The 13009-nt window shown below is 40.2% G+C and overlaps 1 protein-coding gene across 2 annotated transcripts in view; it reads right to left on the bottom strand.

Annotated features, from left to right (window-relative positions):
* LOC130869462 (pregnancy-specific glycoprotein 22-like) overlaps positions 1–12494 on the bottom strand; it is a 31088-nt gene extending 18594 nt beyond the window's left edge. Inside the window, exons 1-5 of one of the 2 annotated variants that reach the window (XM_057761659.1) lie at positions 12431–12494; positions 10957–11316; positions 10012–10371; positions 8432–8791; positions 7147–7430 (exon numbers count right to left, since the gene is read on the bottom strand). In XM_057761659.1, the coding sequence (XP_057617642.1) occupies positions 7147–7430; positions 8432–8791; positions 10012–10371; positions 10957–11316; positions 12431–12494 (1428 nt within the window). Of the gene's footprint in view, positions 1–7146; positions 7431–8431; positions 8792–10011; positions 10372–10956; positions 11317–12430 lie in introns of those variants that run through there. The other variant, XM_057761658.1, reaches the window with a different exon arrangement.
* Positions 12495–13009: the final 515 nt, after the last annotated feature.

Here is a 13009-nt window from a genome sequence, read left to right as displayed (position 1 = left end):
TATCCTCAACTTTGTGTCAGGACATGGGTCTGCAACTTTAGGCCTGATTCTTAAAGCTTTCCTCAAGTCACTTCTCCTGAAGCTCACTCTAGCATAGAGTGTAAGAGCTGTCTTCCTGAAACCAGAATACTCACAGTTTACATGCTCCATGCTCCTTGTTACTTTGTCATTTAAACTATGCTAAATTAAATCACATGGGGTAAAAATTTCCCTTACTTCCATGAGGTTATAAAAGATAAGGCCTTTCCTCATTTTTTGAGAAATGGGGGGAAAAATGATAAATCATATATCCAAGAAATGAAGAATGCTGTCCAGAAAGGCTCCTTTGCCTCGTTCCATGATCACTCTCAGGGCAGCTATTTCTCATTCCCTCACTTTACCTAGCTCTCCCTTATATTCTTTCTTTTTTAAGTTTTATACTCCTGCATTGCTTGTGTGACTGCAGGCTGGTATAGCCCCTTTGGATATCAGTATGGCTATTTATCAGAAAATTAGAAAACAATTTTCCTCAATACCTATCAATACCACTTTTGGGTATAAACCCAAATGATGCTTGATCGTACCACAAGGACATGTGTTCAACTATTTTCACAGCAGCATTGTTTGTCAGAGTGAGAACCTGGAAACAACCTAAATGCCCCTTAACTGAAGAATGGATAAAGAAAATGTGGTACATTTGCACAATGGAGTATTACACAGCAGAAAAAGAATAATTATATCTTGAAATTTGCAGGCAAATGGATAAAGCTAGAAAACATCATTTTGAATGAGGTAACCTAGACCCAGAAAGACAATTATCTTAAGTACTCACTCATAAGTGGTTTGTAAACATAAAGCAAAGAAAATCAGCCTACAAATCACAATCACAGAGAACCTAGACAACAATGAGGACCCTATGAGAAACATACATGGATTTAATGTACATGGAAAGTAGGAAAAAGACATGATCTCCTGAGTAAATTTGGAGCATGCGGACCATGGTAGCGGGTTGAAGGGGGGATAGAGGAAAAGAGGGAAGCATAGAAAATGTATAGCTCAATAAAATCAATAAAAAAAGAAAAAAATTAACATGCTTATTGTATTTACACCATTTTCTCCTCTCGCTCTCCCACTATACCCCTCTCATACTTTCACTCAATCTCAACTTTATGACTTCTTCTTTAATGTTTAATATCACACTTATTTATATACAAATTAATAAATATGTAAATACAATCTGTTAGGCCCATTCACTATTGCTCATATAAGCTTATGTTTTACCTGACCAATTGGGATTGGATGACATATTGAGGGCCCATTCCTAAATAATACTGATTGTCCCCCTCTCAGAACTCATTAATTGCTTACAGCTTTCATTTTGGGGTACAGTCCCATGAGATTTATTCATCCATAGTGGAATATCAATTGGAATTTGATGGTATTCTGAGTTATATGGGACCATAAAAGAAAGAAGGCAACTCCAGGATGTAATCTGACTGTGTGACAGCAGAGAGGAACAGCCTCTGATGCACTGAACCTCAAACAGTTATGCAGAAGCATATTTATTGATTGTTACATGAAACTTGTTTTTGGGGGGTAGAACAAGTTCCTCATACCCAAGCCCCTGATTGGATCTATGCTTTCTGAAGAAAAACACCACACCCCTATGACTTAAGTTCTTATTGTGTACTCTTTGCTATACCCAATAATATGAGACACGCCAGGTTTGGGACACAAAGCTTTGAGGATTCTAAATGGATTTGATCCAGACATCTTCTCCCTGAAAAATAGATCTTAGAATAGTTAGAGCTTCAATGAAACCTAGAAACAGAGGGAAATAATTAGTAGTCCTATATAGTGATATTTATTTTATGTTCTAATAAATAAAACTTGCCTGAATATCAAAAGGGCAAAACTAAGACAGTAGAGGTCAGACAGTGGTGACACACCCTTTTAGTCCCAAAATTTGGGAGACATAGGCAGATGGATTTCTGTGAGTTCAAAGATACCCTAGACTACACTAGACCAATGCTAAAACAAATCAAGATGATAGTGGCTTATATCTTTAATCTTGGTACTAGGGAGTCATACATCTTTAGTTCCAGAACTACAGGGAATATAAAATTGAGAGGAGAGAGAGGTTTAGTCTATTTAGTCTGCTTAGTCTACAATCACCTTGCCTTGGTAGAGGTAAAGCTTCCCTAGTGGATTGGCTGCTTTGCTTTTCTTATTTTTAGACAAGCTTTCTTTATTAAAACAGAAATAAAATATCACTATAGTCCTACTCAGTTCTGATATCTGCAAATCTGTAAAATAGCATGTGCAGATATACATAAAGTTTCTAGGAAGGCACTTATTTCTTGGTGGTAACAGACAACTATCTAATTAGATGTAAGAAATGTTTGACAGGAGTGAAATCATTTCTGGTATTGGAGTCCTAGACAGCTTCATTCGGCTAGTAAGGTCCTAGACCCTAGAAGAATACATAGTGTGGCCACTTTCCTAAATTAATATAATTTCTAGGTAAATTTAAGCATTATACCTACAGCTAATTGTACCTCTCATAGTGCTCAACAAAGCCTCTATTTTCACAGATGGAGGCCAACAAAGAACTACAAAATTTGTCAAAATGTTTAGAACAACAAATATTGCAGGATGTCGAGTCCCAGTGATTTATCTGTATTACAATATCCTTGTTTAAAATCAGGGATCATCTCAAAAGTTGAGGTGGAAAGATTGTAAAAAGTCAGAGGACCAGCATGTCTACTGTGAGATTGGATGAGGAAATATCCAATAGCTCCACCCAAAAGTAAAGTGTTAGAGTAATTAATGAATGCTGAAAGACAGAAAATCAGTATTCTCCATGAATGAGCCTCTGATAGATTATCCAATACCGAATTGTCAGTCAGAAACACATACACACATGAGCAATACTAAGTAGACCCAGCAGATTGTATTCATACATTGATAAATTTTATATAAATATATGTATTCTAATAATGATTATAAAAGTAGCATGAATTAGAGAGAGCATGGAAATCATGGAAAGTGATAGAGGGTGAGAATGAGGCATAAAATGGTGTAGATGCAACAAGCATGCAAGAAAATTCTAAAAAATATTCCTAAAAGTTTTAAAAGGGAGGGAAAACAAGAGAAAGCTTGGGAGAGTGTGAGAACAAGAAATAGCTGCCATGAGAGTGATCGTGGAGGGAATCCAAGGAACCTCTTCTGTGAGCACTCTCCAATTCTGGGCATCATCACCAAGCAGACTTCCCCCAATTCCCAGAACATAGGAAAGTTACAGATGAAAGTTTCACATCATTTATTCAGTTCAGTGTAGTGTAAGTGACAAGGAACTTGGAGGAGCCAGGTATTATAAACTGAGAGCATACGGGTCACAGCAAGACAGTTCCTACACTCTCTATCCTAGAAGGAGCTGCAAGAGATGTGGTCTGATTAAAGCTGTGAGGATATGACCTGAAGCTGCAGATTTGTGTCCTAACACAAAGTAGGGAGATCATGCCTTGACAGTGAATGGGAACTCAGAGTATGGCAAGAGTCTTCTATGATAGGAGCTTGAGAGGGGACTAAGTATTTGTTCTCACAGCCTAAAGGGAGAGGAAGGAGAGTTACAAATGTTTGGCAGAAGAAAGGCCTTGGGGAAATGAAAACAGTAAGGGGAGGAGGAACCAGATTGTTTTATTGTCAAAGTGCATCATCTTTGGCAATTATTTTCTGAAAACTAGTGTTCTCAACTATGACATGATTTCCCTATAAATGAAAATCAGATCATGGTGGGCCACCAAAATGGCTCAGAGAGTAAAGGTACAAGCTATCAGGGTGGAAATGCTGAGTTCAATCCCCAACTTCAACTTGGTGGATGGGGAGAGCCAATTCACTTACATATCCTATCTTTCTTGTATGTTAAGTAGAATTTTTGTACCCATGCACTGATGTATGCATGAATAAAGATGCACATATTCTCTCACTCTCTCACAAACATACATAAAATGCATAAGTAACTGCAAATAAAAGTTATGTTCTAATACAATTCCATTTTATTAGCAACCAAAATGATAGTCATTTCAAAGACAGTGCCCTTGTATATCTTGGAATATTTTGTTTTCTCCATTGATAGTGAACGATAGCTTGGCTGGGTATAGTAGTCTGGTTGCATCCATGGTCTCTTAGTTTCTGCAGTACCTCTATCCAGGACCTTCTGGCTTTCATGGTTTCCATAGAGAAGTCCAGTGTAAGTCTGATAGGTTTACCTTTATAAGTAACTTGACCTTTTTCCTTTGCAGCTCTTAGTATTCTTTCTTTAATCTGTATGTTTTGTGTTTTGATTATTATATGGCGAGGGGATGTTTTTTTTTTTTTGATCCAGTCTATTTGGTGTTCTGTATGTTTCTTGAATATTCATAGGAATATACTTCTTTATGTTGGGAAAGTTTTCTTCCATAATTTTGTTAAATAAATTTTCTGGGCCTTTGAGCTGTAATTCTTCTCCTTCCTCTATCCCCATTATTCTTAGGTTTGGTCTTTTTATGGTGTTGCCCTTGTATAATCATTCATTCATTCATTCATTCACCCACAGATGTCTCTGCTTTTTTGAGGTACTGGAATATCCCAAAACAGCAAGATTGTTCTCTACTATTAAAGTCCTAGGTGAAATGGACTGGAAGGCAGAAAGTTATTTAGAAGATGAATTCAGGGTTTGACTAGATCTAAAAGGGAACAGAGAAGAGAATGAGAAATGGGGGACTGAAAGATAATCCAGTGTTTAATAGCACTTGTTGCTGCTTTTCCAGAGGACCTGAGTTCAGTCCCCACCTCCTATGTGAAGAGTAATCACAACCTCATTTAACTCTAATCCCCAGGATTCCACACAATCCCTGGGTACCCAATAGTCAATTGGGCATTTCTTTCTGGGTCTCAGCATAAGCATCCAAGCTGCACTGGTGTCCTGACCATTAGTCATTAGCTAATTAGCTTATGAGACTTCTCAAGATGGCCAGGGTCTCTAAATAGAAGGACAGAGGACTTAGGTCCCCTTGATGATTGCATGTGCTTAGAGTCTTGTGAATTTTCTCCTGCAGGCAAGCAGTAACAGATGTTGCTCATCTATATAGCTGTCCTTTCACATTATTGGGACCATGTTTATATGTGAGGCTACTTTATCACCATGACAACATTCATAACCATATGTACTATCATTGGGAAACTGAGACACAGAAAACTCATTGTGTAGATCTGCCTCATATGAGCGATAGGTTACAGACAAGCTGTCTTCATACAACAATGTGTGCAGTCTCTTCACCCTGGAGACATTTTCAGGTTTCTGTGGAGAAAGACGTGCTGTTTTTCAGAGATGTTAATCTCAGGAATCAGCATCTTGAGGAAATGTCTGCTCTATGCGTCAAAAACAAATGGACAGTTTCATATGACTCAAGAACTACACTACCTGCCTCAGGGAAATTTTTACAAAATTCCACGACTCTGCAGGCCACCTGTTGGACAGGAAATCATGTGTTTTCTGGAATGTTATTGCCACTACTACAGAAAGGCAGATGAAAAGACTTTGCTTTCATCCTTCCAATGAATCCTGCAGCTAACTTAGGACTCTCTATGGACAGGAAGTCACTATTTCAGACAAGTTTACATCGGTATCTCATCATACACCATTGTACTCCTTACAGAAGTAACCCTTTCAGGGACTGACCTTATATAAGTAACAATGGTCTCATATGGAAAATGTTAAATTTCAAAATCACTAATGTATTTCTGCCAAACATACCTCTACCTTCTACCAGTAATATTTGCCTATGTAAACATCCACTTAGGAGTGTTGGAGAGATGATTCGGTGGTTAAAAACAATGACTATACTTTTAGAGGACTGATGTTCTGTTTCCAGGTCACCCATGACAGCTCATAAGAAAACTGTAATTCCATTTTCAGGATATCTAAGGGCCCTTTCTTGCTTCTGTGGGTGATGGAGATGGGGAATATCTCAGAATTGACTCCATGCACATATGTACACTGCACAGTGTACAGTGAGACTGTGTTGTGCGTTGTGCTGGAAATGAATCAGGGATTGTACATGCTACATGAGTACTCTTCTATTAGTTGGCACACCAGCCCTGGGTTGAACTGCTCAACTAAGGTTACAGCAGAGATATGATAGCTTTTTATAGACCAGGATTGGAAGCAGACAAGATTAATAATACAAGTGACCACTCATGATGGCATTGATGTGGAGCAAAGGGAACACTCCTCTATTTTTGGTGGGAATACAAACTTGTATAGCCATTATGGAAATAAACAAGGCTGATACTCAGAAAGATGGCTACCTCAATATACAGCTCTACCACTCTTGGGACATAGTATAGTCAACCAATGTCTGATTTCACTTAAGATTCACTTCACAAGAAGGAACCCATATCTATCACTGCTTGTGTAACCTAGAACAAGAGACTGGATAGCCAAAATGTGTGCAAATAAGACTGCTAAAATTAAAAAATGAAAAAATAGTTCCTAATGATAATATGCTGTACTCAAAGATCATTTTCATACCAGTCATCATCAATGAGGCTTTTTTTTTGCCAGCACATGAGAACAGAACAGATGCAGAAATCCCAGACAGACATTATGCAGAGAGAAACCAGTGGACATAACTGGTTTCTCTCTGAAGAATGAAGCATGGACAAATTCTTCTTTTGTCACTCATCCTCACTGAATGGATTGCTTGTGTCCATGCAGCATAAATGTTAGGTGAATTAGTTAAACATAAAATGTATCTGAGCAGATGAAAAAAAAACATTTATCTCTATGCAAACACTGCCCCATTTTTACAGAAGACTCAAAAAGTTTGAGGGTTCCTGATATCATTTCCCAGGGATTCTGAGGTTTGGCTACATATTTGATACACAACATAAGCTCTTAATGACTTTGCATTTTTGTTTACTTTATTGATGTCTTTATTTTCCTTTAGAGACAGAGTCTCACTTTAAATCTTTGCCCGTCCTTATAGACATATGTATCCCAAGAGTAGAGGCATGAGTGAACCTTCTGGCTGTACCTGATCATTTTCATCACAAAGTTTTTCTCCTTGTTGTACCCCATTGATAAATTAATGCCCTCATTCTACTGTAGGATGAGAAAAGAGGTCATTTATTCATCACAGATAGGGTGACTGGGAGACTTGTCTTTGAACTGACTGGGTTGGAGACCTCACACTGATACTCTCCAGCATCCTCCCTCCTGACAGGATCTATGCTGAGTCCACACTTTGTTGGGGACAGTGTCATCCTCTCTGTCAGCTGAAGACTCTGATTATTGAAGATCCAACGGATGAAGATCCCAGTGTTAGTTGAGAGGCAGGCGAGGATCACAGAGCTCTCTACTGTAACTGTGGTGTTGGTGACTCGAATGAAGGGCTGTGTCACAGGCTCTGAAAAGAAACAGAGGAGCCAAATGATAGTATCCCTAGAGAGCTCAATCATCTCCTCTTTAATTTATGCTTAATAAGTCCTCCAGGATAGATAAGTTAGAACTGTGATTATATATATATATATAACTTGTGCTTTTGATCTATCATACATGGTCTGTGTGACCCTGATTCAGTCACTGTATTCTCAATTTTCCTATAATATGACAAATTGTAAATGATCACTGTTGTGTCTAAGAGTTAAGCTTAATTATGAGCAGTGCCTCCATCTTGGGATGTAGGAGCTGCTCAAATCAGCAGCATCTGTAACTATTTACATGTAGAAGAGAATTCCCTAGGTTGGGCTCTGAACATTGTCTGGAGTAGCAAGCTCCCCCCTTTCTTCTATGAGATCACTGATCTTCCATTAAGTCTCCTAAGCCTGGAAGAAAAATAGGCTATGACCTAGACACCTGTCTACTGAAACTCAGGAGAAAAAGATACCCAGATGTCCTACCTAACTGCACCTGTCATAGCAATGCACAGCTTGTTCCACACTCTATGGGACTTGAAAAGTCAGTAAAGCCTTGTTCTCCGTCATGAACACTAACATGAAGTGAAAACCAAGCACTGTTAACCTGGAGTCATCCAGGGAGAGAGTTTTGGAGTCAGGGCTTTCTAGTACTCTCTGTGAGGACGCCATGGCTTCCTCAGCCAGGGTCTGCCTGAAAACCATAGAGTTTCTCTTGGGACCGTATTCATAGCTACAAGAGCCTGTGGTAAGGCTGACATCCTTGTGCTGAGTTATCTAGCACACATTCTCCTCAGCGCAGGGGGGGACTGATGAAGGATTCTGATCTACTGCAGTTTGTCTAGCACATGTGTGACACACAGTAAGCATCCAAACCTCACTGTGGGGACCCAATGCAATGGGGAGCAAGCAAGCATAACCCAGTATTGATAGTCCAGTATATGAAGTAGCATAAGCCACACCCAGCAGGTGGAGGCCTTAAAAAGTTACTTACTGCTCACATGAAGTTTCACATCTACTTTTTCCATTTTGAAATCTCTATTTAGAATTTCTAGTATGTACAATCCTGCATCTTTCTCAGTGACATTCTGGAGCATCAGGGATCCATTGGTGTACACCATCTCTCTTCTGCTATGTTCGCTCCCCCAGGTGGTGGAATTCATGGCTCTGCTGTATTCTACAACTTTAAGGACCTCGGTCCTAGACTTCAATTTGTACCAGGTAAAAGCTTGCAGTTCTTCTGGAAGATTATGAACTTGGAGAAGAGTGCTTTCACCCTCAGCAGCATACCGAGGTATTGTTTGGATCATGAGTTTGGAAGAGGTGAGAGGGTTACAGCAAGGAGAAAGGGAGGCTGTAAGGAGAAAGAGAAAAACCATCATCACACATGGGGATAATTGTGCTTTGTGTAAAGATGATTACCTCCATCTTGAGCAGACAAATTCATCACTCAGCCTAAAGTTCCTAGTGTTTAAATGTCCGTTCTACTTAATCAAGGTAATGTGACCTCCTCCATTCCCTCAGTGCCCCTTAAAGTGTCATTTCCTCAGGATGGAAATCTCCCCTCAAGTATCTGCATGCCTGCTCCCTCACTGTCCTCAGGCAGACACTGAACACACTGCACACAGGGGGGGTTGAGAGGATGCTTTCCATGAACTTCCAGGGTTTTACTATCTGTTTTTATTGTTTCTGTTTTTTTATTTTGATTTGTTTTCTTTGTGTTTCCATTCAACTCCTAAATTCACCTCCCAGAAGATTTTTCTTCTCTGTCCTGCACTATTCAGGACTGGGACTAAGTGAAAGTAGGGACCAGTCTGATCTTCAGGGTTCAGGTCTTCAAAAAGGCTCACTTAGGCTGGTTAGTTTAACATGAACTTGATACAATGTAGAGCCATCTTGTAATACAAGGTATCAATTGAAAATATCACTACCAGATTGGCCTGTAGTTAGGCCTTTTGTAGCTGCCCACTCAATCTTCAATATATATTTGGGATTGATGTGGAAGGGTTCAGACTATTGCAGGCATTCCCACTCCTGGGCTACATGTACTGGGTGATATATAAGAGTGGTCTTACCAGCCATGTAAAGTAAGCCAGTAAGCAGCATACCTCCATGATCCCTGACCCAGTTGATGGATTTTATTTATGACACTTTTAACTTGGGGTTTATAAATACACCAGTTTGATATAGACGGTGAAAAAACATTGTTCCCTATCAGTTATACAAGAAAGTAAGGTTTGAGTCCTAGCAAAGCATTCCTCTCTCACAGTAGTCCAGCCTTGGAAAGATGACAGAGTACAGAGCTCCCTGTTCTCCATTCCCCCAAGAGACTGGGCTAACTCTGACTTCTTAGGCTAAATTATATTCCATCAAGGTCTTCCTTAACGTGTGTGGGGTATAGTTAGAAGATACAGTCTGACGTATGATCATTTTTCTCTAACATGTGTCATGCATTTAGTGCTCAAACACCAACACTGAGACACAGTGCAGAGGGAAGGGAGGTACAGTCCAAGTATCATAATCCTATGTGTCTAAGCCCCACCCTTCACTGAATGATCACAGAGAATCACTTACTGTTCACCTGCAGTTGCACATGTGCTAATTCTGTTTTCATATCTGTACTTAGAGTTCGTAGGGTATATAATCCAGCATCCTTCCAGGTGACATTGTGGAGCAGAAGGGATCCATTGCTGTACACTGTCTCCCGACCACTGTATGCAGGGCCCAGCACACTTGAATTCATGGTTATTATGTGTCTTGCCACCTCAAGATCATTGGACACTATCATCCCCTTGTACCAGAAAAGGGATCTAATATTCTCTGGGAGATTGTGAATGAGTAGAAGAACACTTCCACCCTCAGAAATTATGGGGGGCACTGATTCAATATTGACTTGGGCAGAGGTGGAAAGGGGTCCACAGGTCCAAAGGAAGGCTAGAAGTGGGGAGAGAGAGAGAGAGAGAGAGAGAGAGAGAGAGAGAGAGAGAGAGAGATCCATCAATAGTAAGAACTTTGCATTTTGGTGAGATGAAGCCCTATATCCTGAATAGGTGTGTTCATTGCTCCATCTAGCTGTGTAGGTAAGTATCTTATCATCCTAATTGGTGTCCCTGCACTTGTTTGTTGCTATTTCACTGCTGTCAGATCTCTGCTCAAATTTACAGTAGGATGGTTTTGTCATGATGTCTTCATGACTTCTTCCCTTACAGATCCTGAATCTTCATGCTTTTACTCTTTTTGTTATTGCTCTGTTCCTTTTGTAGTTCCAGTAAGTTATCAAAGCTAATGAGTATCCTTTTGACCCAAGAAAATAGCAGCTGAACCTGGAGTTGCTCTCTGCTGTATCCTGTATCTCTAACCACCAAAAAAGGAAAGTCTGCACTGCAAGTCACATACTAAATGCCAAAATACAAAGATGGGGACACAATGTAGAGGGGAGGTAGGCACAGGCCACCATCCTGTGTGTATCCAGTGGAATGAACCCACCCAGCACTGATAGTTCACATAGAAATCACTTACAGTATACATGCAGGTATATAGATGTTGTTGATACAATTCCTTTATGCCTATTTAAGGATCGTAGCGTGTAGAATCCTGTGTCCTTCTGGGTGACATTTTGGAGGCGCAGAGATCCGTTTCTGTACACTATCTCTCTACCACTGTGTCCAGGCCCTGTGATTTTTAAATTAGTGGTCAGTGAATAAAGTACAATTCCGAGGTCCATCTTTGTCGCCCCTTTGTGCCAGACAAAGGCTACAAGATCTTCTGGCAGATTGCGGACACGAAGAAGGACATCTTCTCCTTCAACAACATGGGGTGGCACTAAATCAACAATGACTTGGACAGTGGTGGGCAGGTGCCAACAGGTTAAAAAGTAGGCTAAAAGTGAAAAGAGAAAAACAATCAATATTGAACAGCTGACATCATAACTCAGCCTAGGTGTGTGAGTAGGGGTTTCTGTACCCTCCTTGACACATGAGCAGCTTGACCTCTATGACCTTAGAGCCTCTGATTGAAATTCATCTTAGGAATTCTCTGATCAGGTGTATGGCTGGCTTTCCATTTACCATTGCCCTGAATTGGTGTGAGGAAGCCTCTCTGACCTCTTCCTCTAAAGAATCCTCACTTTTTAACTTTTATTTCTGTATACTTTGTGGTATCAGTCAAACCCTGATATCATTTTCTATATATGCTGATGTCAGATTCAATAGAATCAGGGATTTTTGAGGACAGAGATTAGTCTGATCTTTTTGGTGGTTCAGGTCTTGGAAAAGACTTAGATAACAGTGGATAATGGAAAGAAGGAAGGAAACAATTAAGGAAGGATGGAAGGACAGAATGTAGTCAGGAAGAAAATAGAAAGGAATGGGGAAAGGAAGGAGAGATGGATGAAGAAAGGAATGGAGTAAGAGGAAGGGAGAAAAGGAGAGCGAGAGTGAAAATTGCTTCTACATGGGTTTATCTACATAGCTCCAGATTTGTAGGCAACAAGAAAAATTATACTCAAGTGTGATTTAAATGGTTTTATATTTATTTATGTATTGTATGTGTACTTGTGAAGGCATACTTCTCAGTGTGTGTATGAGCACATTCATTCTCTGAAATATTTTAAGGCAGAAAAAGGCCAGAAGGAGTTTGTTTTCTCCATCTACCATGTATGAGCTGAAGACTAAATTCAGATTCTCATGTCTCCACAGATTAACTTGTCTTATTGACCCACCCCTGTTTAATTTCTATTTGAAGAGTCACCCTGTCATGATAGGAAACACAAGGCTTCAGAAATGGCAGCCAATGTGTTTGACTTTGAGTTGGGAGTAGATGAGGCTTTTATCATTTATCACCTATTGTCCACAGATAGTTACAAGTAGCTGAGCTTCTCTCCCTCCCTGTATTTTTGTCCTATGACTACAGAAATCTTGGCTCTTCTCTCAGAATTCCGTTCTCTTTATAGACCACAGAAATTCGCTAATTTTCCAGAGATCTAGTGTCTTACCTGTGATCAGGAGCCCCTGCCAAGGGGTACCCCACTTACAGGGAAGCACATAAAACATCTCCATCTCTCTTCTCATGGTGCTTCTCTCCCTCTGAGGAGAAGAACTTCGGTTCCAACCAAATTCCAGCCTCTGCTCTCCTTCCTCCCTCTGATCTGAGCTTCCTCTCAGGCAGTAGAACTTCACAGAATCAAGTGGGCTTCAGGTGGTGAGAGCTGAGTCAAAGGCACTGCTCTGTTCCATACACTCTCAGTGCTTCCCCACATCCTTCTCAACTGTTCTCTCTTTATGTTTCACCTCCAAGAAACACATTAGCAACAATGCTGATAAACATCCCCATGCCCTCAGAGAACAATAGCTCATCCCAGGTCTGAAATCTGCTGTGTCATGACCTTGGGTCTGTGTGAACCAAAGAGGGAGCCTCTATCTAGTCTACGTGTCTTTTTGACACAGAGGCCCTGCTAAGTACCCAATGTGCACTGTTCTCAGTGCTATGGGAAGGTGGGATTTACTCCCAGAAGGAAGGTGACAGAGATGTCTCTGAGGGATGGAAAGGGACCAGCTGAGTAATGACAAGGAAT

Source organism: Chionomys nivalis, chromosome 2, assembly GCF_950005125.1.
Source record: "Chionomys nivalis chromosome 2, mChiNiv1.1, whole genome shotgun sequence".
Lineage (NCBI taxonomy): Eukaryota > Metazoa > Chordata > Mammalia > Rodentia > Cricetidae > Chionomys > Chionomys nivalis.
The sequence above is the reverse complement of the archived record's forward strand: the minus strand, read 5'-3'. Positions and strand labels throughout refer to the sequence as shown.